We start from the raw sequence: 25,674 nt of genomic DNA, 5'->3' as shown, positions 1-25,674 counted from the left end.
CAGTCTTTTTTGTGTTCATCCTTTCACATATTTTGATTAAGCTTGCTAACATAAAATTTGAAATGATTTCAACTTTCGTAATGAAGTTAGACTCAAACAATACTCTGCACAACAGAATTCATTATATGATTTAATAATCAAGGACACCAAACATGTTTATGTTGAACATGCAGAAGTATGCTCTGACATAAATGTGAGATCATGAGATGAGGCAACTTGATCCCCCAAATACAAGTGGTAAACTTTAAATATATACATATGCACAGATTTAGTTTTACTGTTGCTCCGTTTGAGCATGACATGTTTTTGTGAATTTAATAGTGAAACGTTCTGAAGACCGCCTTATCACATGAATCTACAGTAAAAATCCACAAGTTGTGCTATCCAGTTCCGGAAACCACCTGGATAGTAGAAAATATATCTGTAAAATTAATTATTTCTCTTATTCAGACATCTTTTTGATCAAAGTCCAGCTCTTCAATACAGCCACTGAAAGACCAACTGGATAATAAAATGAATATATTTTGTCACATGAATTGTTAGCCTATATACAAATAAAACACAGAAAGACAACATTATGTATGTGTAAAGGACTGCAACTCATGTTGGTCCACCATCCATCAGTCTGACAAACATGCCTCTTCATTAATAGTACAATTTCACCCCCTGGTGGAAATTTCAAGACAAAATCATCATATGCTTGAAGTTAAGGGCATTTTAAATCGTTAATATTTTACACTGGCCAGACACCTAAAGGTATTTGTTAAAAACAGGGCTACAAAAGTAAAAAATAAAATAACAAAAATTGTTAAAAATAAAAAACAAGATAATCCCTCCTACTCAAAACCGATTAACTGTATATTTGACAATCTTTATGTAAAAAAAAAAATATATATATATATATATATATATAAACAGCTGTACATTTTAAAAATTCTCTATACGTTACCATGGTGTCACAACTTTTGGGGATTATTCCAAATATTTTTAAAAAGGCTGACAATTAACGCAATTTAAAATTGAATCTCTTTATCCAGACAAAAGCGCAAAGATTTCAATTCACAAACCTTTTCTAGTAGACAAATTCAATGGAAATATATGAACACCACATTTTTTAAACACTGGACAACACTTGTGAGTGAAAAGCTTGATCTTGCTGAAGTTAATCTTGAGGAAATAATAATAATAAAAAAAAACTTTAAGAGTCAAAATACTTAAAATTCAATAAGATATTTAAAAATACTTCCCAAAACAGTTCCCACAATGTAGACGTTTTCAAAACATCTACACTTTTCAACACATGATCTTCTTGCAGTGACTTCTTGTGGCCACAACCTCTAAAAAAGGTACTTTCGACATGTCACCACACCACATTTGCACTCCATACGCATACGTTTCTTAGGAGAACCAGGAAGTCCTGTCAAACTGAAATTAGAATCCATCTTTGTGCTCTCGGCGTCTACTGGATCGACTGTGAAAAAAAGGGAAAGATTAAGAAAGATAATTCCTTCCAAAAAATAAAAAAGAATAATATATATATATATGCATGCATCAATTCATGTCTAAATGACTCTGTAGCAATGTTGTGTTAACATTAAGGCAGTCTCATGTTAACACTCTCATATGTTTCATTGCACAGAGCCTAATAGAAGTCTCACATTAGGGCTGTAACAATACACAAAATCAATTTAGAATTTTAGGTTATGAATAACAATTACCTAGATTGACTTGAACACTAAATAACAAGATTAACTGTTCACATAAACTAACAATGTAAGGACAATAAATAAATAGCGATAAATAACAAATCCTTTTAAATTCTCTTAAACTCTCTGAGCTAACAGGCTGTCTGTGCTGAAACCCATGAACTAAGTAAATAACTTTTCTCTTTGTGAACAATACTCTTCAGAATTAAACAAAACTAAATAATAAAAACATTTCTGTGTAAACATAATTCAGGCAAGTTTAAAGGATTTTTAATTACCCAATTATCTGTAGCCTAATAGTGCACGGTAATGGTCATGTAGCTTTCTGTTGCACGGGACTTCCACCCATCTGTAGTCCATACAATGAATTTGGCATTATTCAACTCCTCCTGTAGTTTAACCTTTACTTCGTCATAAAGTTTAGGCAACACGTTTTGGGTAAAATGCGGTCTGCTCGACACTACATATCTGGGTTCCAGCATGTGAAGCAAATTTTTAAATCTGTTGTTTTCAACCACTGAAAAGGGGCACATATTCAGGGCCATGAAAGCGCCAATTGCTTTGGTAATACAGGTGAAACTCGAAAAATTAGAATATCGTGCAAAAGTTCATTAATTTCAGTAATTCAACTTAAAAGATGAAACTAATATATTATATAGACTCATTACAAGCAAAGTAAGATATTTCAAGCCTTTATTTGATATAATTTTGATGATTATGGCTTACAGCTTATGAAAACCCCAAATTCAGAATCTCAGAAAATTAGAATATTGTGAAAAGGTTCAGTATTGTAGGCTCATAGTGTCACACTCTAATCAGCTAAACACCTGCAAAGGGTTCCTGAGCCTTTAAATGGTCTCTCAGTCTGGTTCAGTTGAATTCACAATCATGGGGAAGACTGCTGACCTGACAGTTGTGCAGAAAACCATCACTGACACCCTCCACAAGGAGGGAAAGACTCAAAAGGTAATTGCAAAAGAAGTTGGATGTTCTCAAAGTGCTGTATCAAAGCACATTAATAGAAAGTTAAGTGGAAGTGAAAAGTGTGGAAGAAAAAGGTGCACAAGCAGCAGGGATGACCGTGAGCCTGGAGAGGATTGTCAGGAAAAGGCCATTCAAATGTGTGGGGAGCTTCACAAGGAGTGGACTGAGGCTGGAGTTACTGCATCAAGAGCCACCACACACAGACGGGTCCTGGACATGGGCTTCAAATGTCAAACGTCTTACCTGGGCTAAAGAAAAAAGAACTGGTCTGTTGCTCAGTGGTCCAAAGTCCTCTTTTCTGATGAGAGCAAATTTTGCATCTCATTTGGAAACCAAGGTCCCAGAGTCTGGAGGAAGAATGGAGAGGCACACAATCCAAGATGCTTGAAGTCCAGTGTGAAGTTTCCAGTCTGTGTTGGTTTGGGGAGCCATGTCATCGGCTGGTGTTGGTCCACTGTGCTTTATTAAGTCCAGAGTCAACGCAGCCGTCTACCGGGACATTTTAGAGCACTTCATGCTTCCTTCAGCAGACAAGCTTTATGGAGATGCTGACTTCATTTTCCAGCAGGACTTGGCACCTGCCCACACTGCCAAAAGTACCAAAACCTGGTTCAATGACCATGGTATTACTATGCTTGATTGGCCAGCAAACTCGCCTGACCTGAACCCCATAGAGAATCTATGTGGAATTGCCAAGAGAAAGATGAGAGACAAGAGACCAAACAATGCAGAAGAGCTGAAGGCATCTTGGTCTTCCATAACACCTCAGCAGTGCCACAGGCTGATAGCATCCAGGCCACGCCGCATTGAGGCAGTAATTAATGCAAAAGGGGCCCAAACCAAGTACTGTGTACATATGCATGATTATACTTTTCAGAGGGCCGACATTTCTGTATTTAAAATCCTTTTTTTTATTGATTTCATGTAATATTCTAATTTTCTGAGATTCTGAATTTGGGGTTTTCATAAGCTGTAAGCCATAATCATCAAAATTATATCAAATAAAGGCTTGAAATATCTTACTTTGCTTGTAATGAGTCTATATAATATATTAGTTTCACCTTTTAAGTTGAATTACTGAAATTAATGAACTTTTGCACAATATTCTAATTTTTCGAGTTTCACCTGTATTTTGAACACGGTTGTAGTTGACTGGTAAATACATTTGAAAGGCATTAGGAAGAGTAACCTGCTGATGTTGCGATTTCTTCTGTGTACTGCTTAGAACAATGTCGGGATGATGTCTTCTGATATTCGTGAGCATATTTGATGTGTTGCCCGTCACCTGAGGAAGTTTTGTGAAACACTTACGGCAAATTGTACGTGTTCTGTCTACAACACGATTGCCATCCCTATACTCCAAAATATTCCCATACTACTGAGTTGTATGTGCCGGGAGGGTCAGCAATTTCAGGGTTATCAGCCATCTTGAGAAAACTGAATAGCACAACTTTGCAGGTGTGGACACTTGATTGGAAAAGTGGTCACATGACATGTAGTTGGAAGATGCTAAAACAAGTGTAAAGTTATACTTGCCTTAACTTACTAAATAAAAAGAATAATAATTTCATGATTTACATGTAATGTTTACTGTGAAATTAGAAAATTAATTTTGTTGTAGTGGAATTTTATTGTAGTGTGTGTAAAGAGCTCAAGGGGCTGCACCTGTAACTGATGGCAGGCTGCTGGGGTTGGAGAGGGGCGTGTCCGAACCGTGACATGGGATTGTGGATGTTTGTTCACATATTTTGGTTATGGTTCACTTTGGTTGTGGGTTACAGCCCAAATTTCACATGTTTATTTAAATGTGGTGCACCAAATGCCATTGCTTCTTGCGATTTTGGTAACCAATCATTATGTGCCAAGTTTGAATAAATGTTAAATAAATTACTAAATTGAAATGAAAATGCTGAAGAGTGCTTGGCATCATGACTTTCACTGAATAATACCGATAATTTTGGTCTGTACCTCACACAAAGCTATGACTTGGAAGACTTGGAATACAGCACTCAAGTTGTATGGACACATTTATAGTGTTTCTTTGCTTTTTAGAGCTTGACAACTGCTGGTTACTTTATACTTTCTTTGTGTTCCACGGAAAATTAAAATTCAAAATTGCACAGGTTTGGAACGACATCAGGTTGAGGAAACTATTATAATTTTTCGATAATATATTAAGTTAAAATGCATGGTTGCAACTATACAGTTACTCAATTACCTGTCATTTTGTAGTCAAATGTAAGCTCCTCTCCTGCCTTTATGCCACGTGTGGCGAAGAAAGCTATCCGTGGCAGCCGCTCGTCCAAGTTATCAATAAAAACATTATACACCTGGAGGTTGGGGTCACACTGTGAGGAGACAAAGAATAAAACATTTACTTCAATATACTTATAACTCCTCAGTACAAACACATACCAGAACAAGTCAAAACTGCCCAAAGAAAAGTAACAGCCTTTCTTTTTTGAAAAATTCCTGGTTGTTAGTTGTTTTTTTACACAAAAGTATGAAAAGGCACATTTTATCTGATATGAGGTATTTAAAAAGTCTTGTGCCTATTGGTTACTTGTCATTGTGCAAACAAAATGAATCTTAAGCAATTTCCTGTATATTCTGCTTCCACTTTGAACTCTTCTATGTCTTATTACCTGCAACTAACATTGACTGTTGCATTGTAGAAATACAAATATTAATTCAGATTTAACTAAGTAAAACAGCACTGAGGTTGTTTTAACAAAGCTAAAAATCAACTCACGCTGTGGTTGACAAAGTGGGAGATGTTTCCATAGTGAGCAGCATCCACCGTGTATTCATCATCCACATAATCGAGGTCAAAAAGGTAAGTCGCACCTTCTTTATCATACACATGACCTCTCCGTTCTGCTTCCTCTGTTGTAATAATCTAAAGCACAGTAGGAAAAAATTTGGGTCAATCATGAAGTTAGGCTCTCTTCCGGGAAACAGATAAACAGCCAGTCACCCATGACAAGAAGGTAGAAACTTTCAGTTGCTTGACAAATGCAATATCTACTAGAAAAGAAAAACATGTTTACGTGATAACACAAACCTTAAACTGCAGCACTCAACTAAAGATGATGAATATAACTCAAATGTACAAATAACAAAACATTTCAAACGAAATTAGTGATTCTACTGATTGAATGGCACACTAAATGTGAAAACATTAATCTGAAATTAAACAAACAGACTGATCCTCTATGCAAACTAGCACAAATACTGATATCTGATCCAAATGGAAGCAAATGTATCAAACCCTTCCACACTACTCACCTCCCCAACATACTCCATGACGAAAGTGTTCTTGCGAATGCGTTCCATGGTACGTACCCCCCAGCCCCTGCCATTGTCTGTCCTAAAAATGCAGAGGGAATACCGAATACCCCTCTGCACCACTCTGTTGGGGCAATCCAGCACACAGCGGCACCGTTTGTTGCACTCATAGATGGGCAGACCTGGCCGAATGCGCACCTGGCCCAATTCATTGTAAGCAAACTTGTGCTGCGAAGCTCCGGCACAACAGCCGTCCACTGGGCTGCCCAGACAGTCTGTGCAATCGCAGCCCACAGCCACCTCATTCAACATGATCCCATCGCCAACTTTATAGTCATTTATGTAGGTGAAGTTCTTAGGTGGGCCTTCTAGGTCGACCTGGTTCCGTACGTAGATGTGGCCTTTGTGGGTGCCCAGGCTGTTGAGGTGCACCTCCCACCGTGCAAGGGTCTGCCGGAGTTTTGCCCGCTGGACGAGGTGGGATGCAGTGGCAGCGTCTAGCCGTTTAGGGATGACGCGCTTCTTCTGTCTCTGCATCTCTGTATTTAGGTCCTCCCAGAATTGGCTGAGCAGATCAATGCACTTGAGGTTCTTCCGTGGTTCCCACGTGTTGTTGGATTCGGGGTATCCCCTCCATTTGACCAAAAATAACTCCTGTGAAGAAGGTACCAGGGAGGTTACAGAACTTCAGCACTGCTAGAGAGGTAACTTATTTGGTATTAATCACATTGTGTTGCAGATACTGAGGATATCTACTCAAAAACATCTACATCTTTGCAACTTTTGTCATACTGAACAGTAGGTCCACACAGAATATATAGCAGCAGAACTCTGCAGAAAACCACTTGCATGCTAATCAACCAATTTGAGTGTAGTATTTTTAGTTCTGTTTAATATATTTAAATAAATATTCCAGGTTTGATACAAGTTAAACTCAATAGCATAGCATTTGTGACTATGTTGATTACCACAAAAATTAATTTAACATTTTTCAACCAAAATTTAGGTTACAGTGAGGCACTCATAATTGAAGTGAATGGGGCCCATTTTTAGAGGGTTTAAAAGGCAGAAATATGAAGTTTATTGTTTTATAAAAACACTTACATTTAATATTTTCTTACAATCATTGTTAAATCATTGTTTTAAAGTTGTTTTTTTTGTGTTTTCCTGACATTACATCGTCATGGCAACAAAGTTGTAAAATTGGCTCTACAAAGAAAAGGTCAGTAAGTAATTTTATCACACTAAAATCATGTTAACAATCATATTGTTTACATCTTGGGGCTAAACTTTTGCAACAGTGAGTATTTTAATGATTACGGATTGGCCCTATTCACTTCCAATGTAAGTGCTTCACTGGAACCAAGATTTATTTTTATATCCTTTTCTCCCAATTTGGAATGCCCAATTCCCACTACTTAGTAGGTCCTCGTGGTGGCGCGGTCACTCGCCTCAATCCGGGTGGTCGAGGACAAGTCTCAGTTGCCTCCGCTTCTGAGACAGTCAATCCGCACATCTTATCACGTGGCTCGTTGTGCATGACACCGCGGAGACTTCGCATGTGGAGGCTCATGCTACTCTCCGCGATCAACGCACAACTTGCCACACGTCACATTGAGAGCGAGAACCACTAATCACGACCACAAGGAGGTTACCCCATGTGACTCTACCCTCCCTAGCAACCGGGCCAATTTGGTTGCTTAGGAGACCTGGCTGGAGTCACTCAACACACCCTGGATTCAAACTCGCGACTTAATTAAAAAAAATAAATAAATAAAAAAATTATTCTACAGATGCTTATACTGGAAATACTTTTAATTTGCTGCAACATTATCCAGTATACTAGTTAATAATAATGTGTTTCTTAATAAGCTATACATTTATTTTGAAATAATGTGTAGTTTGAGGTTTGTTTTTCTTTACATCTTAAAGATTAGTGTCACACAATAATGTAAAGATATTCTAAACTGATTATGCAAAAAACAACACTGGTATCGGATCGGCGTCGGTATTGGCAAATACTGAGATATCCGATATAGGAAGAGAAAAAGTGGTATCGGTGCATCCCTACTGAAAACACATCTTTCAGCCACGAGGTAGAGTTTTACCCTCACCTGAGTTGACTGTATCCTCCCTTCGTTGATAACATTTCTTTTGTAGTCACAGAGGTATTCCACCTCATAATCAGACAGATTTTGTTTGTTGATGCCCAGCTCTTTGCATATCACACCTTGCTCTCGACAGAGCATCTCCAGCTGCTCTGAAGTTGCAATGCATGCTACCATACAAACTTGAGCTAGAAAACACAGTTAAATGATAATTGCAGAGGTAAAATAACAACAGACTCATTTACCAACATCAGAAAAAATATGCATTGTGAAAAACACTAGTCTGATGATGGGTCCTGTAAACCATGACAGCGCCACAAAACAAAATTACATAATTTTCCTATGTAATCCTATCCTGTGAGTTGTATGAGAGACAGACTAAATATGGATTATAGTAAATGCACCCATTAGAGCATGTAATTTATTCGTGCAAATCTTCTGAAACAAGTGGGATTAACTTCATGGTTGGTTAATTTTCACATATGTAATATTTTCTGAATTAAAAAGAACAAGACGAAACTTCTTTAAACATATTTTTTACAAACAACTGGATCATTTGTTTACAAAAAATGTATTTACCCTAACTTATCGGCCATTTAACTGGTTAAAAAAAAAAACGGTAACAATACAAATATGCCAAGAGATTCAGTGAACCTAACAATCATCAAAGTGGATAAACTACTACATGTGTTATATGGTTGCATGATCATTTTAAGTGTCTGTTTTGATAAAAGTGCCAAGTCCTGAAGTTGGTGGAAAAGTGAAACACCATGTGGATGTTGCTGAGTGTGCAAAACTTGTTCCATTTGTAACGGTGCATTAGCATTATCTTTACAAAGAAATTGATGCAAAGAAAACAGAGAAGTTAGGCTAAGACTTTCACAGCTGCGCTTGTTCAGTGTGGTAATGCGTGAGCGCGCGGGAGCCTTAAAATCGACCTAATGTGAAATTGTAACAACAATTTCAGCAACAATTCTTCCGAAATGAAGGGTCTCTTTCCGGCTTTTATGGGAAAGCCACTTTTTAATCAATAGCACAAGTCATTTGTCAAAACATATGTTGTGTAAACCGTTTTTATGAGCAATTAACACGATATATACTTACATTTCAAATTTTCCGCCATCTTCCGACCGCCGCCAAAAATATATGATTGAAAGACTGGTCAGTGATTGGAGGCAGCGCGGTCTGAGTGACGTTTAAAGCAACCAATAGAGGCAGAGTATTTAAATCGCTCAACCGTTCATGGGAAGTTGGCATATAAAGGTCCTATGATTGATAAGCATTATTGAATGAGCTCTGGTATTATCAATTTTCAAATATGTCAAAGGGATTAGAAATAAATGTGCATGCAGATGCAGGCCAGCTTTGTGTTTGTGTCCGTTCTTCATTTTTCATGCATGGATTTAACTTTTGTTGCAGGCAGGCATGTTTTTATCTAGTTATTTATTTATTTATCTATCTACTTGCGTTATTTGAGGCCGTTTCCAAAAATGTATAGAATTAGTTAACTGTTTATATGTAGTTGTGGTATGACGTTAAGTAGTGTTATGCTGTTTATACCTGAGTATACGTGATCAAATAATATTTCGTCTAGTCTTTTAAGTTGCCTTTCACCGGATATAGGGGCGGGGCGAAGAATTTCTCCGTCATCAACACGGAACCGAATGAACTTCCGGTGAATGTAAGGTAATGTAAAAATATGTTTGATGGACATTGATTCAAGGAAATATTTCAGGTTCGTTTATGTCTTTACGTTAACGTGTGCATTTGATTCACTTATAATTTAGACGCATCTCAAAATACATAATAGTGAGGGAAAAATACCTAAAAGGGAAATGCAACAGAAGCCACTCAATACGCAATAATATCAAATATAGGAATACGCCTTTTAAACAGATAGCATGTTGTTTAGTCATTTGTTTGGTTGCATTCGTTATTGAAAGTTTTACTAGATTATCGCCCTCAATTAAACATTATATGTTATCACAATTATTCGCTTCATTCCAGAAACTTTCTGAACTGCTGAAATGTATTATGTTTATGTCCAGGTGTCATGTCGTTCAGCATTGCTCGAAATTTTCGGACATCTGCACTTGTTCTAGTTCTCATAAAGGTGCTATCACATGCACATGCAGATAAGGTACTGGATTTTCCTGACATACATACTAACTGTGTCTGTCCTATACATCTATGACCTCCATATTTTCCCACTTGACACCTAATATGTTTCTGTCGCACAGAGTTTTGAAGATGTGCGTTGCAAATGCATCTGTCCACCCTACCGAAACATCAATGGACATATCTACAATAGGAACGTATCCCAGAAAGACTGGTGAGAGTCTGGAAATGCACATTGCACATTATGAGTATTGTCTGTGATGTATATTCTACACAGATGTGTGAACTGTTTTATACTTCTATCTGTGAGAATTGTTTGTGAATGTGTTGGTTTGTAGTAACTGTCTGCATGTGGTGGAGCCCATGCCAGTGCCTGGCCATGATGTGGAGGCCTACTGCCTGCTCTGTGAGTGCAAGTATGAAGAACGAAGCAGCAATACTATCAAGGTATTGAGCGATTTCCAATGATCAATCTGTGTTTACTGTTACCCAAGGTAATAAAATGCTTTGAGTGAAAGACATGTTTGTTATAATCCCTCCATGTTCTCTAAATTTGAAGCCACATTTGATTGTGTTTTAATAGCCACTATCTTTCCCAGGTGACCATTATCATCTACTTGTCAGTGGTAGGAGCTCTTCTGCTCTACATGCTTTTCCTGCTTCTAGTTGATCCTCTGATCCGCAAATATAATCCCTACACTATGCCACTGCAGAATGAGGAGGATTCAGAGGCATGTGTACATCTATTATTTTAAAAGTTTGACTCTTTCTTTGGACCAATTTTAAAGCGAATTTAAAGGAATGGTTCACCCAAAAATGGAAAATTCTCTCATCATTTACTCACCCTCATGCCATACTATGTGTATGATTGTTTTCTTCTGCAGAACATAAACAAAGATTTTTAGAAGAATATCTCAGCCGCTCAGGAGTCTTATGGTTTACTTTTACGCTGCCTTTATAGGCTTTTCGAAACTTCAAAGTTCTGGCCACCATTCATTTGCGTTGTGAGGATCTACAAAGCTAAGATGTTCTTCTAAAAATCTTCATTTGTGTTCATACACTAGTCATATACATCTGGGATGGCATTAGGATGCGTAATTGATGAGAGAAATTTAACACCTTTAACATTATTATTATTTATTTATTTTCTCCCCTTTTCCTCCCCAATTTGCAATGCCCAATTCCCATTGCGCCCTAAGTCCTCATGGTGGTGCAGAGACTCGCCTCAATCCAGGTGGTGGAGGACGGATCTCAGTTGCCTCCGCGTCTGAGACCGTCAACCTGTGTATCTTATCACGTGGCTTGTTGAGCATGTTACCACAGAGACATAGCGTGTGTGGAGTCTACATGAACTCGCCACAAGCCCCACCAAGAATGAACCACATTATAGCGACCACGAGGAGGTTACCCCATGTGACTCTACCTTCCCTTGCAACCTGGCCAGTTTGGTTGCTTAGGAGACCTGGCTGAAGTCACTCAGCACCCCCTGTATTCAAACTCAAGACTCCAGGGGTGGTAGTCAGCAAACATTGTTATTAATTAAAGCGCCCCATCTGCCGTTGATCTAACAAAAAGAGAATCCCGCCCCAACTCATGCCATTGGTCGAGTCAATGTTATTGTCATAGTGCCACAGAGACTCAGCATTTACAAGAAAATTAACCTTTGAATGGCTTGCTTATAGTTATCTCTGCATATTAACACCTAAAAATTTACCTACGTCAGCTTTTAAGGGTCCCTGTAACAGGTTCACATAAACATAAAACACACACACAGCGCAGACGCGCATGTCTCTATCTCTCTCTGCGGCTTGTCTTATCCCCCTCCTGGCTGATTAGCCCAATTCAGGGCCAGGCGTGTGTCCTCACGGCCTGGCCCCAACCTCCTCCTCGTCACACTCCTCCATTGCCTGACTGAGGCCGGGGAAACCACTGGCATGACATACTTCCCACTGTTCCCTTCATGAGGGGGGGTGTCGCCCTTCCTTGACGGCAGGTCTTCCCCTGGGAGAGACAAGGGGAGGGAAAGAGCGAGGTGGAGTGCCAGAGAGAGAAAAATTAACTCGCTGGTCCCCAGCCATTCCTCCTCCCTCTGGCTGACGGAATGGCTCCTCCCTTTCCTGGTGGATGGCAGCGGCGAGGACTCCACAACAGTGCACCCTTCCACCATCCCGGGTTTTGGCACCAGTTTAATTGGTTCACGATGGGCATGGAGGAGGCGGGAACCGGCAGAACAGACAACATAACTTTAATGATGTGACTGAACTTAAAACAACATAAAACAAACATAACCACATAGAGCGCTGTGTCTCTCTCTCTCTGTCAAACTGTTCCTCCAGCTTGTCTTTATCCCCTTCCCGGTTGATTAGTCCAATTCAGGGCCAGCTGTGTGTCCTCACGGCCTGGCTCGGCCCCGCCCACCTCCTCGTCACAATTCCGTTAAATCAGGATTACAGTTTAGTACATTTCTATTTGCTTTGAAGCCAGTTTTATGTTAGTGTACTCTCAAAATTTGACAAAACCATCTTTAAGCAGATATATGCATTTAAAATGTACAGAAAATGTTCTCTTCCTGGAACACAAAGCTAAAATATTACTGAATAATCCTGCGCAACTATATTTTTGTCCAATCAAATGCTCTCTAGAATGAGAATGTCCCTCCGCCAATACCACATTCAATTCACTAACAAATAGGTTCATGGCTTATTATAAAAGCCTATTGGTTATTTGAAAAAAAGAGCCCTTCCATATGTCCTGCCCAAACTGCCATTTCAAAGTTTGACACCTTAACACTGCTTGTCATGAGAATTCATGGGGTCTTCTGTACAAAAATATTTTTGTTAGCCAAACATACCTGTAGCATGACAATTGTTTGTATTATTATTCTCCCCCTACAGGATGTCAGGCCTTGTGTGGATGGTTCTCAGGGCCGTGGAAATACAGTGCTCGAGAGGGTAGAGGGAGCACAGCAGCGCTGGAAGAAACAGGTCCAGGAGCAACGCAAGACCGTGTTTGACCGCCATAAGCTGCTCAGCTAAACCATCAGGCTGAGTCAGGCACTGTGGGAAAAGGGTAGACTGGGCACCATTGACAAAGATAACATGCATAATGGTCTTAGAATTTCAATTTTATGAGCATGTCATTTGTCTTGATGTCTTTATAATCTTTCAAAGGCTAATTTGGTTGTATTCCACGTTCATATTGAAGCTTGAGCTATGAAATAAGAAAGCAACATGTTTAAGTTGTTTAGAATGCTATTAAGTTGACTTGCCATCAACTTGGACATAAATGAAAAGAATCTGCAATCTCCACTTTGTCTCACTCCAATGATCACCTTTACATTTCTTACCATATAACTTGAATTTGTGACTGCTGTCCCTACTGTGCTCTGAAGTTACTTTGCAAAGGAAGAGATTGCTGAGAAAAGCAGTGTAATTGTGAAAGACTGATGTGAAACTGTAGATAAACTTAAATGTATAGAATGAGACCCATTATTGTTTTATATATATATATATATATATATAGTTTGCTAATTTAAAGATGGCACATCTCACAATCATATATTTTAAGACATTGTAATGTTGACCTGTTGTAATAACCTAACTTACAAATGTATATATTTTTCATAATAGTAATGGCAATAAGCTTATAGTTCTAATTGGTCACTACCTTCAATCATACTATAAAAATATGCTATATTTGCTATTTTCTGTTTTGTAAACATACAAAAACTCTGCACTCTAAAAAAAAATCTAAATATGTAGGATTTTTAGAACTTATTTATAACTGTTTTTGCTTGACTATCATATTTGTTGCTAATATTTGAATGACTTGCAGCTGTTTTACATCTGAAAAATCCTTGCTTATGTGAAAATGCACAACAATATTAAATGTACTGAGTATTGTCAACCTGTGTACACATTTTTCTAAATTAATTTCACTATGGAATAAGAAGAGGAATCGTTTTGTCAAGTTATGAGTGTAACCCAAATTGATGCTTTAACGGTATATTCTGGGTTCAATACAAGTTCAATTTACACCATTTGTGGCAAAATATTGATTACCACAAAAATACAGTTTGCCTTGCCCCTCCTTAAAAAAATTAAAAGCAAAAATCTGGGTTACTGTAAGGTGCTTAGAATGGAAGTGAATGGGGTTTTTGAACATTAAAATACTTTGTTTCAAAAGTATAGCCACAAGGCGTAAACAATATTTTAGTGTGATAAAATTGCTTACATTTTCTGTGTAAATTCTAGCCAATTTTTCGTGACAATGTAATGTCAACAAATATAAAATGACTGTACAAATAACATTTAAATATCTTTACAGTTCAAATAATACATGAGTTTTATCAGAAGAATTCATTTAAATGCTTTTAACCCTCCAACATTTGACCCCATTCCCTTCCAATGTAAGTGCCTCACTGGAACCTAATTTTATTTATTTATTTTTTAATAGATTTTATAAAAATATATACATTTTTGTGATATTCAAAATTTAGGCACAAATGCTGTCATTTGACCTTAACTTGTTTTGAACCCGGAATATTCCTTTAAGCCTGAATGAACTGCCATAATGTGAGATAAACTAAAATCTTTTTAGCAAGACATTCCACTCAGTGGCCATTTTTGGAATGCCCCTGTGCAGCTATTTTCTGTCAACATGTGACATACAAGTGCAGCTCCTATCAACTTGAATGGGAAAAGACTGAAATCTCCAAAACAGTTGGTCAATATTACAATCGTAGAACATATTTTACAACGCTGGTATCATAAATTGTGATTTACCTCAGATTACGGAGAGAAAAAAAAAAAAAAGCATAATCTGAGGCTTGTATTACTAATGCGCATGCGCGATCTAGAGCTGATTAACAGGTAATGTCTGTTTCTGAAAGGTGATTGGCTCTTTAACCTGTATGGCGGGACTTCCTTCCAACATCCGTTGACTGTTTGGCATTCCAATTTCTCCCATTTATTTAGACGAAGTTAGGAAACATCCTGCTAACATCCAAATATATTTAAACCTTCTGCTGTATCATAGACAACAAATAAACTAGCTTGTAATAGCTGGAACTACTCAACATGTTACTCACTCTCTTCATCCTGTGTGCCATCCTCCAATGTTCTCAGTTTCATCAGTGGTGTTGTAAAAGATATCTTTTTCTGCCTTTTACAAAATATATGCCATTCTCTCTCTTCTCTGTAATATCTTCACCTGCTACACCCCAAGGCTGTCCAACCCCTCCTCCACCTGCCCCTGCACCCCTTAGAATGGACACTGACTGTCTGTCTATATATATCTCTCAGAAGGGGCCAGCTGTGCCTAAATGCTCCCTGCCCCTCCAATGTCTCCTTGTCTGGTGTAAGTTTGCAGCAGGGGCCAGGGCCAAGAAGATAGACGGTGGCTTCACCAGAGAAAGAGAGCGGGTAGATGAGACTTAGGACCATACTAAAGATCTGACCTGGCCAAAAGGAGACCAAAGTATTTGCCAAGTTGGGAATCTCACATCAGATTTTACAACACGTGTGAAAAGAGTGAATATCCTTTCCTTTTTGGTGGGCAGAAGATTTTGAATAGGGGGATTCAAAATGGAGTCAGGAGGTGGTGGGGTGGCTGCATTGGCCTCATGTATCATGAATGAAGAAGAACTGAAGAGAAAGCAAAGGGAGAAGTTAAAGAAATTGCAGGCCACGGGAGGAAATCCTCGACCGCCACGTTCTTTGTTCTTCTTCACGCTCAAAAACCCTTTCCGCAAGACCTGCATAAACATTGTGGAATGGAAGTATCCTTTTTTGCATTTATTTCAGTGGCAGTCTGTTGCTTTGGACTGTGGCTTTATGTTCATTTGGTTTAGTTCAGGATATTCAGGCACTGTTGAATCATCATACTTACACTGAGATGGGCTTGTTTTGGAAAGGCATCCATCCCCCAGAGAGCTTGTTTAGCATGCCAGAAAAAGCCCACAGCTCTGATGTTTCTTACTCAGCTACTTATGTTTAACATAAAAATCATAAGTGAGATATTTGCTCCATGATGGATATTTTGGTCTATTAGGTGGAGAAAATAAAACAGCCAGAGTTGTTTTATTTAATCCCCAGGTCTGCTTTTTCTTAAGGCCCTCAAATCTCTGCAGACAGTTGTGTATGAAAGTGTTAAGCTTTTGTTATGTGTCAGAGTCACCATGGTCAGCTGGAAACAGTTGTCTCAGGTCTTTACATGGATGAACCCCATACTATTTATTACAGCTAGTAAGCGAATTAACATAGGTAAGACTTAAATGTAGTGCTAATTGTTCAGCACGAGAATGGAATGTTGTTGGTGCTTTAACTTTGCTTTGACGAGTTGCATATTAAAGAGATAGTTTACTAAAAAAAACAAAAACAAAAAATTATATCATTATGTACTCACCCTCATGTTGTTCTAAACCCATATGACTTTCTTCTGTGTATCACAAGAAGAGACAAATGAATGAATGTTGATGCTGGTCTTGTTCCCATACAATAGAAGTGAATGGTGACTGAGGCTCCCATACAATAGAAGTGAATGGTGACTGAGGCTGTCAGTCCCTAACATTCTGCCTAACATCTCATTTTGTCTTCCACGTTAAAAAGAAAGTCATACAGGTTCGGAAAAACATGAGGGTAGTAAATGATGACAGAATTTTTTATTTTTAGGGGAACTAATCCTTTAAGTTTTCTGGGCAATTATCACCATGTAGAAGCAAATGGGAATATGATTGAAAATCCCCCCAAAAATATTTCTCACAGAATGTTGTAAGGACCTTACATGAACTTAAGAAGTTAAATATTGAAATAATGAAGTAACAAGAATTGCATGTACTGCATTTCAGAATCAGTTGGGAGTGGTTTACTCACTTCCTCTTTGAGACCCGCACTCAGAGTCAAAATTGACATTTAGAGTAAATTTTCTGTTCCTGATTTGTTTATAAAGTCAGGGGCATCGGTGGAAGTCTGAAATGGAATGGAACTCAAGAGAGAATTTCATGTAAAAGTGTTTGGACTTTAGTTCTGGGTCATAGAGAAGGTTTAATTTGGGAGCCCATTTTTGCATGTGTATTTAAACCGTTTAATAATGTTCTGTCCGTGCACAGCTGTCGTGTGGCATCATTAGTTGTCATGATGCTGAGTTGGCAGGGAAATTCTCACCCCTCCCTAGGGGTAGAAGTGCACACCATATTTCACAATTAGTTTCAGACTGCATGTTATGTACAGTTTGGCCTGTTATAGCAATAATTGATCACTGAATAAAGAATATATAATAAATTATAATTGGTAATTCTAAAGAAGCCACTGTTAAGTCAGACAGGAGATTGATTAAGATTGGTTTTATTTATAGAAAAACTACTGAGGGCAGAACATATTCTTTATGTGAAGGTCATCATGTCAATCACAATTAATTAATTCGTTTTTGCCAGGTCTACCCAATATTTTCCTGATCAGCTCCCACTAGGCCCTTTGAGATCATTATCCTGCTAACCATCTTCGCTAACTGTGTAGCTCTGGCCGTGTTTCTCCCCATGCCAGAAGAAGACACCAACAACACCAACTTAACTTTGGTAAAATACTGTACAACTACACTAATTATAGGAAAACATACAGGTTAAATGAATAATCTCTAATATTGGCAATGTATAGGTCTATATCAGGGATACAACAATACATGTACATGATAATAATATTAAAATACTGCCGTGGAGGCTCAGCCTATACATTAAATCTTGTAATTCAGGCGAGGCATCAAGATGCAATTTATCCTAAAGAGTGCACCTTTAACATTTAGCAAGTTGGAAACACATTATTTTTATGTATGGTACTGATGCATGTTTGCTAATTGTTACATGATGCTGTTTCTCAGCTAAATAATATGGTGTCCTTCCCAATCAATCAATCAATCAATTAATCAATCAATCTCTGTTTTTAGAATGATTGTTTATACTCATGATAGGAAATATGCTAACAGTTTAGCCTCATATGCTTGTCTGAACCTAGTCATGCATATGGTTGCATAGATTTTAGGACTTTCTTTATATGAAGTTAACTGAAAAACATTATGGTACATCAGCTGTCCAAGGAATTACCTTCAAACCTCTGGCATGAGCACAAAATTGCTTGAATTGCCTAAACCTGAAATTAGTGCTATAATCTGTATTTGGGATTAGTGTCAGTCCCCTTTTAGAAGTGAATCTCACTGGGATATAGAAAGCTAGATCTGTTTAAGTCACATCTTATGGGGCATTGCAGATTTTTGCCTACTCAGGTCTTTAGCTCTAGCGTTGTGAAGGAGACGCATGTCTCGTGAAACTGATACTGTATGGGTGTGCTAACATATTTGCCAAGTTGGCATTTACACTAGGCTCTGCAATGAATTGCTGTCAATTGGATTGATATTTTGTAGTATTGTGTAATTTTCATAAATAATCTGTTATGAGTTTATTTTAGAGATCACCTAATACTTGGACTGCAATCAAGAGCCTGTTTACAAAATGAAACTATAGTTTTGTAGAAGGTGCTGGACTCCCTTAACATGCTGTTTTGCTATGGGTTTTATATTTAGACTCTGGTTGGAGAGGTGCAGAGTTTTTATGCATCTATGAGGTCCAAAAATATGAGCGAGGGGTTTAAAGATACACTCAACTCTCAGAAGGGGATTTTTAGTGACGCATCTAAAGTGGAAATTACTGCTCATGTGGACGTTCTATTGACATGACTGTAGTGTACTAAATTGAGGGTCCAGTGAACACTGATAAGATAATTTACCACATGTGGCCACAGAGCGTCCTTTCTAAATTGTTATTGTTGACTTAAATTCGAAGTGCCAAATCTATCTTCCTTTTTTTCTGACTGTATCAACACTTGATTCAAAATCTGTTTTATTACATAAGCTTATTTTATAACACTCCACTGGTGTGTATGGTCATATTCTCCTTACTCAGTTATTGCATTTCAAATGGCACAAATCTCACTTATTTACTCCCCACTGGTCCTGCTAGGGGTTACATTGACTTGTGCTGGTGTGTGTCCATTCCTCTGATACTAAATCTTGAAACAGGAGCTGAGACTGGAACTAAGGAGTTAGAAGTGGGTCAATCACTGTTAAAGGGATAGTTCACCCAAAAATAAACATTAAAAAAAAAATCCTGATGACATGAGGGACTGGAGATAAACAAAAACCTCCAGGAGATAAACAGTGATTTTATGATGGGGAAATTAAATTAATTCTATGGAATTTGTTAGCAAAGACACTGTAAATTTGTATAATTATCTCAGAAGCATATCACAACAGAGGTTGATTGTTTTGACTGCTAAAATCAGTCTATGCCTTCCAAAAGTTCAAACTGTCCCCAGTGGCCAAAATTGAAACTAGAATCACGTGCATGCGCAACAGGACTACTTTGAATGGACGTGACTTGAAAGGCGCAGTAGTGTTTCCGGTTTTCTGAAACACTTGAGTAGTAATTCAATTAATTTACTCCTGACCTTAACCGTACGGAGAACAAAACAGCATTCTTCCACTTACTGCTGTGCAAATGTAGTATCTCGCTAAAATCAAATGCACAGTGATGGCGTTTTCTGGAAATTAATTCACATCGAGTCCAGCTTACACTCAGTTTTTTGTTTGATCATGATGGAATTGGAACTGACTGGGATTGAAGCATTGTACGCACCTCAGAAAGTTATGGAGCTCTCCAAAATTGAATGTTCCTGTTTGCCTTGTCTGTCGTACAGTCTTCCAACAGTAGCATACAGAACACATAAAACTGCAAAAACTTGGGGCCAAGAATCCTTTGTATAAAACTTCCTGGGAAAATATGCTGTTTGCCATGAGAAATAACAAATGTGATTAAGTTTTCTTTCCTCTAGAGAATTTTAATGGGAACAGCAAACTTTTAGTCCTGTTCCACTTATCTACTGGTATTTAAAAGTAAACTCACTATTTAAAGGAACTTTTAAATCACCCAAACAGTGCTTCGGACATCACTAATATAAGTAATCATACCTTGAAAACAAAACCAAGAAATGGTCCGGTGTCTCGGACCAGTTTTAGTGATCTTGGATAGACGTTGCAGATAGAATATTATATTCCCCAAAATATGTATGAAAATGGACACAATTCTTGAATGATTCTACTTGCTTGCTTGATCCTAATGCATCTCATGTATGTTTACATCCTTTTTGTATTTCCTGTATTGCTTTTTTTCCTTGCAGGAAAGTCTGGAGTACATCTTTCTGATCATTTTCACTCTGGAGTGCTTCTTTAAGATAGTAGCCTATGGACTCCTGTTCCACGAAGGAGCCTATTTACGAAACTGTTGGAACATATTAGACTTTGTCATTGTGTTCATGGGGTGAGATGAGTTTCAGGATGCCTAGCAGTCTTTAAACATTTCCCCTCTCAAAATGTTTTTTTCTTCAATTTAAATGTTCTTAAATTGTTGAGGTTGTGAGATTTAAATTTAATTAAAGATATTATCAATTGTGTTTCACATTCCCAAGTAAGCAGCTTTTGTTCTGCTTCTGCAGGCTCTTCACACTTATCGTGGATACCATCAACATGATTGCAGGAGTTCCTACAGAGAAGGGTGGAGGGTTTGACATGAAAGCTCTCAGAGCCTTTCGTGTTTTGCGGCCTCTCCGGCTCGTCTCGGGAGTCCCCAGTAAGATCTTTCTCTTAATTTATTTGATCTATCTTGTGCATGTTTCATCTATCACGTATGATCATTAGGCCATCATTTAAGTCTTCGATGTATGTTGATCATGCATTAAATGGTAAATGGATACATTTATCTGGTGTGTTGTTGCCCTCCAGGCCTGCAGGTGTTGATGAGCTCTGTTCTGAAATCCATGTTGCCGCTTTTTCACATTGCTCTGCTGGTCTTCTTCATGGTCACTATTTATGCAATTATGGGTTTGGAGCTGTTCAAGTGTAAAATGCACAAGACTTGCTACTACCAGGGCACTAGTGAGTATCGGAGTATAGGGACCAAAAGCTGGTGTCCTCTGAATCATGATTTGCAGTGTGTACTGTCAATCATATGTCAATCATATTGGATTTGTCTCCATGTTAACATACTGTCAAAGCAATGCAAATATACCATTCAAGATGGATGTTTTCATCATGTGTTCCAGACATCATTGCCATCAGAGAGAATGAGAAGCCATCACCCTGTGCCCAGGCTGGACATGGACGACGCTGCACCATCAATGGCACTGAGTGTCGGGGAGGTTGGCCAGGCCCCAACTTTGGCATCACCCATTATGACAACTTTGGCTTTGCCATGCTCACAGTCTTTCAGTGTATCACAATGGAGAGCTGGACTGATGTGCTCTATTGGGTAATTATTGACATGATGGTCTTCCTCTTTAGAATCGTTTTAAGATTGATTATGATAATACTCGGAAGCTTTTCTATAGTGAAGCATGATTAGACTGTCAATTACTAGCAAAAGTGTACGAAACATAACTAAATTGTAAGAAAATATGGAACTTTTCAAGAAACCATGACCCTGATCTTAATAGTATAGTTCACCCAAAAATGACAATTCTGCATTTGTTTTTCATCTTCATTTTGTTCCAAATATGTATGACTTTCTTTCTTACATAGAACACAAATTGAGATGTTAGGCAGAATGTTAGCCTCAGTCACCATTCACTTTCATTGAATGGAAAAAAGATGCAATTAATGTGAATGATGATTGTGTTCCACTAAAGAAAGAACATCATACAGCTTTGGCCCAACATAAGGGGTAGTACATTTTTCAGAATTATTAACTATTCCTTTATGGCAGTCATATGTTTGTTAGAATCACATATAGAGTTGAGTTGATCTTTCAGGTTAATGATGCCATTGGAAATGAGTGGGCCTGGATCTACTTCTTTTCTATGATACTGCTGGGTGCCTTCTTCATCCTCAACCTGGTCCTTGGAGTACTGAGCGGGTACTAGAAAATGTTTTCAGTAAAAGGTTAATTTAAAGACCTCATGAAGTCACTCGATGAGTGGAACAGAAAGTTGGGGTGGGACATACAGAATGGGTTTTAGAGGGTGGGACATTCTCATTCAAGATGATTCATCAATATTTTTGGTCCATATTCCCAAAAGAGAGTGATTGTACATTTTAAATGTGATTATCTGCTTCAAAGGCATGTTGTACACAAACATATACTGTAGATGACTTCCAAGCTAACATATATGAACTAAAAGCCACAAAACTAGGGAATGGGATTTTAAAAGCCTCATCTAATCTTCTTTGAGACACCTAGAAATAGTAGATAAAGGCAACTGGTCTTGTGTGTATCTGGTCATGAACCATAACTGCTTTGTGGCCTAACTGAGATGTATTCTGTTTATAGGGAGTTTACTAAGGAGAGGGAGAAGTCACGGTCACGAGGAGAGTACCAGAAGCTGCGAGAAACACAACAAATGGATGAGGATGTGAAAGGTTACATGGATTGGATCACTCATGCTGAAGTAATAGATGGAGATTATGAGGGTAATGGTGCTACAATTGGTCATGTTATGCCATGATGATTTGATTGCCGCTAGACTGTTTTCTAGTTCCAGTCTCCATAAGAAGCAATGAAAAAACTACCAAGATGAGTGTTTCAGATGGAGAACCACAACCATTTTAAGTATAAGTTGGAGTTCAAATTAATTCATGCTTAAATTGTGTAGTTGTTGGCTGTCATAACAACCTGAAGTAGATAATTATATCAACGTAATGAACCTCTGGCCTTCAAGTCATCCACTTAATCCTTAAACTTTGACAGGCAAGGCACTGTCAAAAACTGTAATCGCGAATCTGTGAGTTACCGGCACTATAGAGCCACATGGTTATTTTGGACAAGTGTTTTTTGATTTTGGCATTGATTTAAAGTTGGTATGCACATGTACATTTACTGGCAAAACTGTAAGGTTATCTGTAACATCTATAAAAGTTAAAACGTTAACAACTAATTTAGATTAAGAACAAGATTATTCTGACAGTGCGACTGAATTGAGACTCCTTTCTTCTGGATATTGTTGATTCAATTTCAGTCATCTCTTGGATATTTGAAAGCAAACACAACCAGTGATATTTTTCTACAATCAGAGAACATTAAAATAGAACAGAAGAAAAATTAGCTATGTCCATAATTCACAAAATTCCAGGCTTTAAAGCCCTTTATTCTATTCTCCATTTGCCCCTTTAAAATTGACCATAGTTTCTTTTTATTTTATTTGTATTATTATAGTTTAACATTGTTTTTTAATAACAAGACCATGGTAACCTCAGGTAAAACCAGGCATGGATCTCCACTACCATGATTAGATGTATCATGATTTCTGCAAAACAAAAATGGCATTTTTGTAATGAAAACCAGTACAATAATTTTAAAACTATCAATATAAAAAAAGAAAAAACATTTATAATACTGTCAAAGTTGCAATAAAAATGTATGTTATTCCCTCACTCACATGGCACATATTATAAATAGAACTGTAGTAGTTATATGTTCATAGATATTATATTGTTTATATATATTATATATTTTTTCTAAAATACAGTTGGTGTTACTACATTGCTTTTACTGAAAATCACAACGTATAAACAGAATGTGGGAGAGTTGGCCAACACTGAAGTCGCACCAGTGTTATCTATAACAAAACGTAGTTGTATTTTACATCAGTAATGTCCTAGTCATATTGTGTTAAAACTAGTCACAGTCTGGAGCCCTGATTTTGCAGTGTATCTTTCTGTTGTGGTTTAAATGTTACATTTTGTGTATATTTTTCAATAAGTAGAATTTCAGCAACAACGAATCTCACTACTTTGATTTACTCTCCAGCGCTTCTTAGAAGGGACACAGATTCAGAGACAGACAGCCTATACCAGATGGAGGGAATCAACCGTGTGATCTATTTCTAGTGAGTATACCTCCAAAAATAAAGTTATGCATCATGTATCAAATGAAACTTGGATCTACAGTATGATCCAACGTTTATTCAACTTTTCTAATCCACAGCCGACTTGCACGCCGTTGGAATGTCATTTTACGGAGGAAGTGTCATGTTTGGGTGAAATCAAAATACTTCACCTGGTGGGTCCTGCTCATTGTGTTACTCAACACTCTGGTCATTTCTACAGAACACCACCACCAGTCTGAGCAGTTAACAAGATTTCAAGGTCTGTTCCATAAAGTAATAAAGCAATATGTTCTGTTTTGAAAGCTGATATGCTGGAGGCCCTACCAGCCTTCCCAACTAGCTTAAGGGATAGTTCACCCAACTATGAAAATGATAATTTACTCAACTTCATGTTGGTCCAAACATATTTGACTTTCTTTCCTCTGTGGAACACAAAAAGAGATGTTAGGCTGAATGACAAACTCATCATTTACTCTCATTGTTTTGGAAAAAAGATACGACGAAAGTGAATTGTGACTGAGACTAATATTCTGCCTAACATCTGCTGTATTTATGTTTAAATGTCTGTTGGTTCTTGACAGGAATGTTTGAATTAGTTTATTTTTCAAAAATATTTTGGGATTGTAGTCCCTACAGAGTCCGGTATGTTTATGTCTCTTGGTTGCAGACGTTGCCAATACAATCCTGCTGATGTGTTTCACAATGGAGATGATAATGAAGATGTATGCATTTGGAGTAAGAGCCTACTTTATGTCCATCTTTAACCGATTTGACTGCTTCGTGGTCACGTCTGGCATACTAGAGATTGGCCTGGTCATATCAAATGTCATGACACCACTGGGGATCTCTGTGATGAGATGCATACGTCTTCTACGCTTGTTTAAGGTCACAAGGTACATTTGCTTATGTAAACTTACAGTAACAGAACTAAAGAGTGTTGTGAAACAACATTATTTCTCTTTATTCAAATTGTGTAATGTCTGAAAGTGTAAAACTGTGACAAATTGTAAATGGATAATTCATCCAAACATGAAATATCAGTCATTATTTAATTGCCCTGATGTTGTTCCAAACCTGTATGACTGTCTTTCTTCAATGAAAGACAAAAGGAGATGTTATGCAGAATAATAGCCTCACTCTCATTCACTTTTTATTGTATGGAAAAAAAGATGCAATGAAAGTGAATGTTGACTGAGGCTATCATTCTGCCTAACATTTGCAAAAATATGTTAAATGTGTTGCTATCTTTATTTGTAGCCTTATCTGTTTGCTCTGTTCTGTATCCCTTACCAAGATTTCCATTTCCTCTTATTGATCTTCAGGTACTGGAAATCTCTTCGAAACTTAGTGGCATCTTTAATCAATTCAGTGAAATCCATTGCCTCCCTGCTGCTGCTGATGTTCCTCTTCATCGTCATCTTCGCCCTTCTTGGCATGCAGGTCTTTGGTGGGAAATTCAACTTTCCTGACAGAGCGATACAGCGTAGTAACTTCGATGACTTCCCACAGGCACTCATCAGTGTGTTCCAGGTAATCTGCAATTTGAAT

The 25,674-nt window shown here is 37.8% G+C and overlaps 3 protein-coding genes across 5 annotated transcripts in view; 2 read left to right on the top strand and 1 right to left on the bottom strand.

The window, feature by feature from the left end:
• Positions 1-186: 186 nt before the first annotated feature.
• suv39h1b (SUV39H1 histone lysine methyltransferase b) lies at positions 187-9,224 on the bottom strand. The gene is made up of 6 exons (XM_052094272.1): positions 9,191-9,224; positions 8,093-8,274; positions 5,979-6,632; positions 5,443-5,589; positions 4,909-5,038; positions 187-1,471 (listed from the first exon to the last, which is right to left on the bottom strand). Exons 1-6 carry the CDS (start codon positions 9,207-9,209, stop codon positions 1,338-1,340), a joined length of 1,266 nt encoding a protein of 421 aa, XP_051950232.1. The 5' UTR covers positions 9,210-9,224; the 3' UTR covers positions 187-1,337.
• tmem9 (transmembrane protein 9) lies at positions 5,505-14,102 on the top strand. 3 transcript variants are annotated; one of them, XM_052094275.1, is made up of 6 exons: positions 5,505-5,526; positions 10,135-10,226; positions 10,327-10,418; positions 10,543-10,651; positions 10,804-10,935; positions 13,099-14,102. In XM_052094275.1, exons 2-6 carry the CDS (start codon positions 10,140-10,142, stop codon positions 13,237-13,239), a joined length of 561 nt encoding a protein of 186 aa, XP_051950235.1. In that variant the 5' UTR covers positions 5,505-5,526; positions 10,135-10,139; the 3' UTR covers positions 13,240-14,102. The 3 variants fall into 3 exon arrangements, with proteins under 3 accessions (XP_051950235.1, XP_051950234.1, XP_051950233.1); XM_052094274.1 differs by lacking the exon at positions 5,505-5,526 and adding an exon at positions 9,717-9,772; XM_052094273.1 differs by lacking the exon at positions 5,505-5,526 and adding an exon at positions 9,741-9,821.
• A 1,426-nt stretch (positions 14,103-15,528) lies between these two features.
• The window catches only part of cacna1sb (calcium channel, voltage-dependent, L type, alpha 1S subunit, b), a 33,270-nt gene continuing 23,124 nt past the window's right edge, over positions 15,529-25,674 (top strand). Inside the window, exons 1-12 of the mRNA XM_052093925.1 lie at positions 15,529-15,983; positions 17,672-17,777; positions 20,428-20,567; positions 20,743-20,876; positions 21,029-21,181; positions 21,349-21,554; positions 22,054-22,157; positions 22,572-22,711; positions 24,048-24,126; positions 24,225-24,385; positions 24,794-25,019; positions 25,449-25,656. Coding sequence (XP_051949885.1) covers positions 15,790-15,983; positions 17,672-17,777; positions 20,428-20,567; positions 20,743-20,876; positions 21,029-21,181; positions 21,349-21,554; positions 22,054-22,157; positions 22,572-22,711; positions 24,048-24,126; positions 24,225-24,385; positions 24,794-25,019; positions 25,449-25,656 — 1,851 coding nt within the window. The 5' untranslated portion in view covers positions 15,529-15,789. The remainder of the gene's footprint in view (positions 15,984-17,671; positions 17,778-20,427; positions 20,568-20,742; positions 20,877-21,028; positions 21,182-21,348; positions 21,555-22,053; positions 22,158-22,571; positions 22,712-24,047; positions 24,127-24,224; positions 24,386-24,793; positions 25,020-25,448; positions 25,657-25,674) is intronic.

This window comes from Xyrauchen texanus, chromosome 27, assembly GCF_025860055.1.
Source record: "Xyrauchen texanus isolate HMW12.3.18 chromosome 27, RBS_HiC_50CHRs, whole genome shotgun sequence".
Taxonomy (NCBI): domain Eukaryota; kingdom Metazoa; phylum Chordata; class Actinopteri; order Cypriniformes; family Catostomidae; genus Xyrauchen; species Xyrauchen texanus.
The sequence above is the reverse complement of the archived record's forward strand: the minus strand, read 5'-3'. Positions and strand labels throughout refer to the sequence as shown.

What these genes read in the sequence shown, in the direction of transcription:
- suv39h1b (XM_052094272.1), bottom strand. An exon ending in GGAGGATACAGTCAACTCAG is followed by an intron (nt 6,633 to 8,092) that starts GTGAGGGTAAAA and finishes CCTTCTTCACAG; the next exon opens with GAGTTATTTTTGGTCAAATG. An exon ending in TCATGGAGTATGTTGGGGAG is followed by an intron (nt 5,590 to 5,978) that starts GTGAGTAGTGTG and finishes ACTGTGCTTTAG; the next exon opens with ATTATTACAACAGAGGAAGC.
- tmem9 (XM_052094275.1), top strand. Translation starts at nt 10,140, where the DNA reads ATGTCGTTCAGCATTGCTCGAAATTTTCGGACATCTGCACTTGTTCTA. An exon ending in AACGTATCCCAGAAAGACTG is followed by an intron (nt 10,419 to 10,542) that starts GTGAGAGTCTGG and finishes GTTGGTTTGTAG; the next exon opens with TAACTGTCTGCATGTGGTGG. An exon ending in GAAGCAGCAATACTATCAAG is followed by an intron (nt 10,652 to 10,803) that starts GTATTGAGCGAT and finishes TATCTTTCCCAG; the next exon opens with GTGACCATTATCATCTACTT.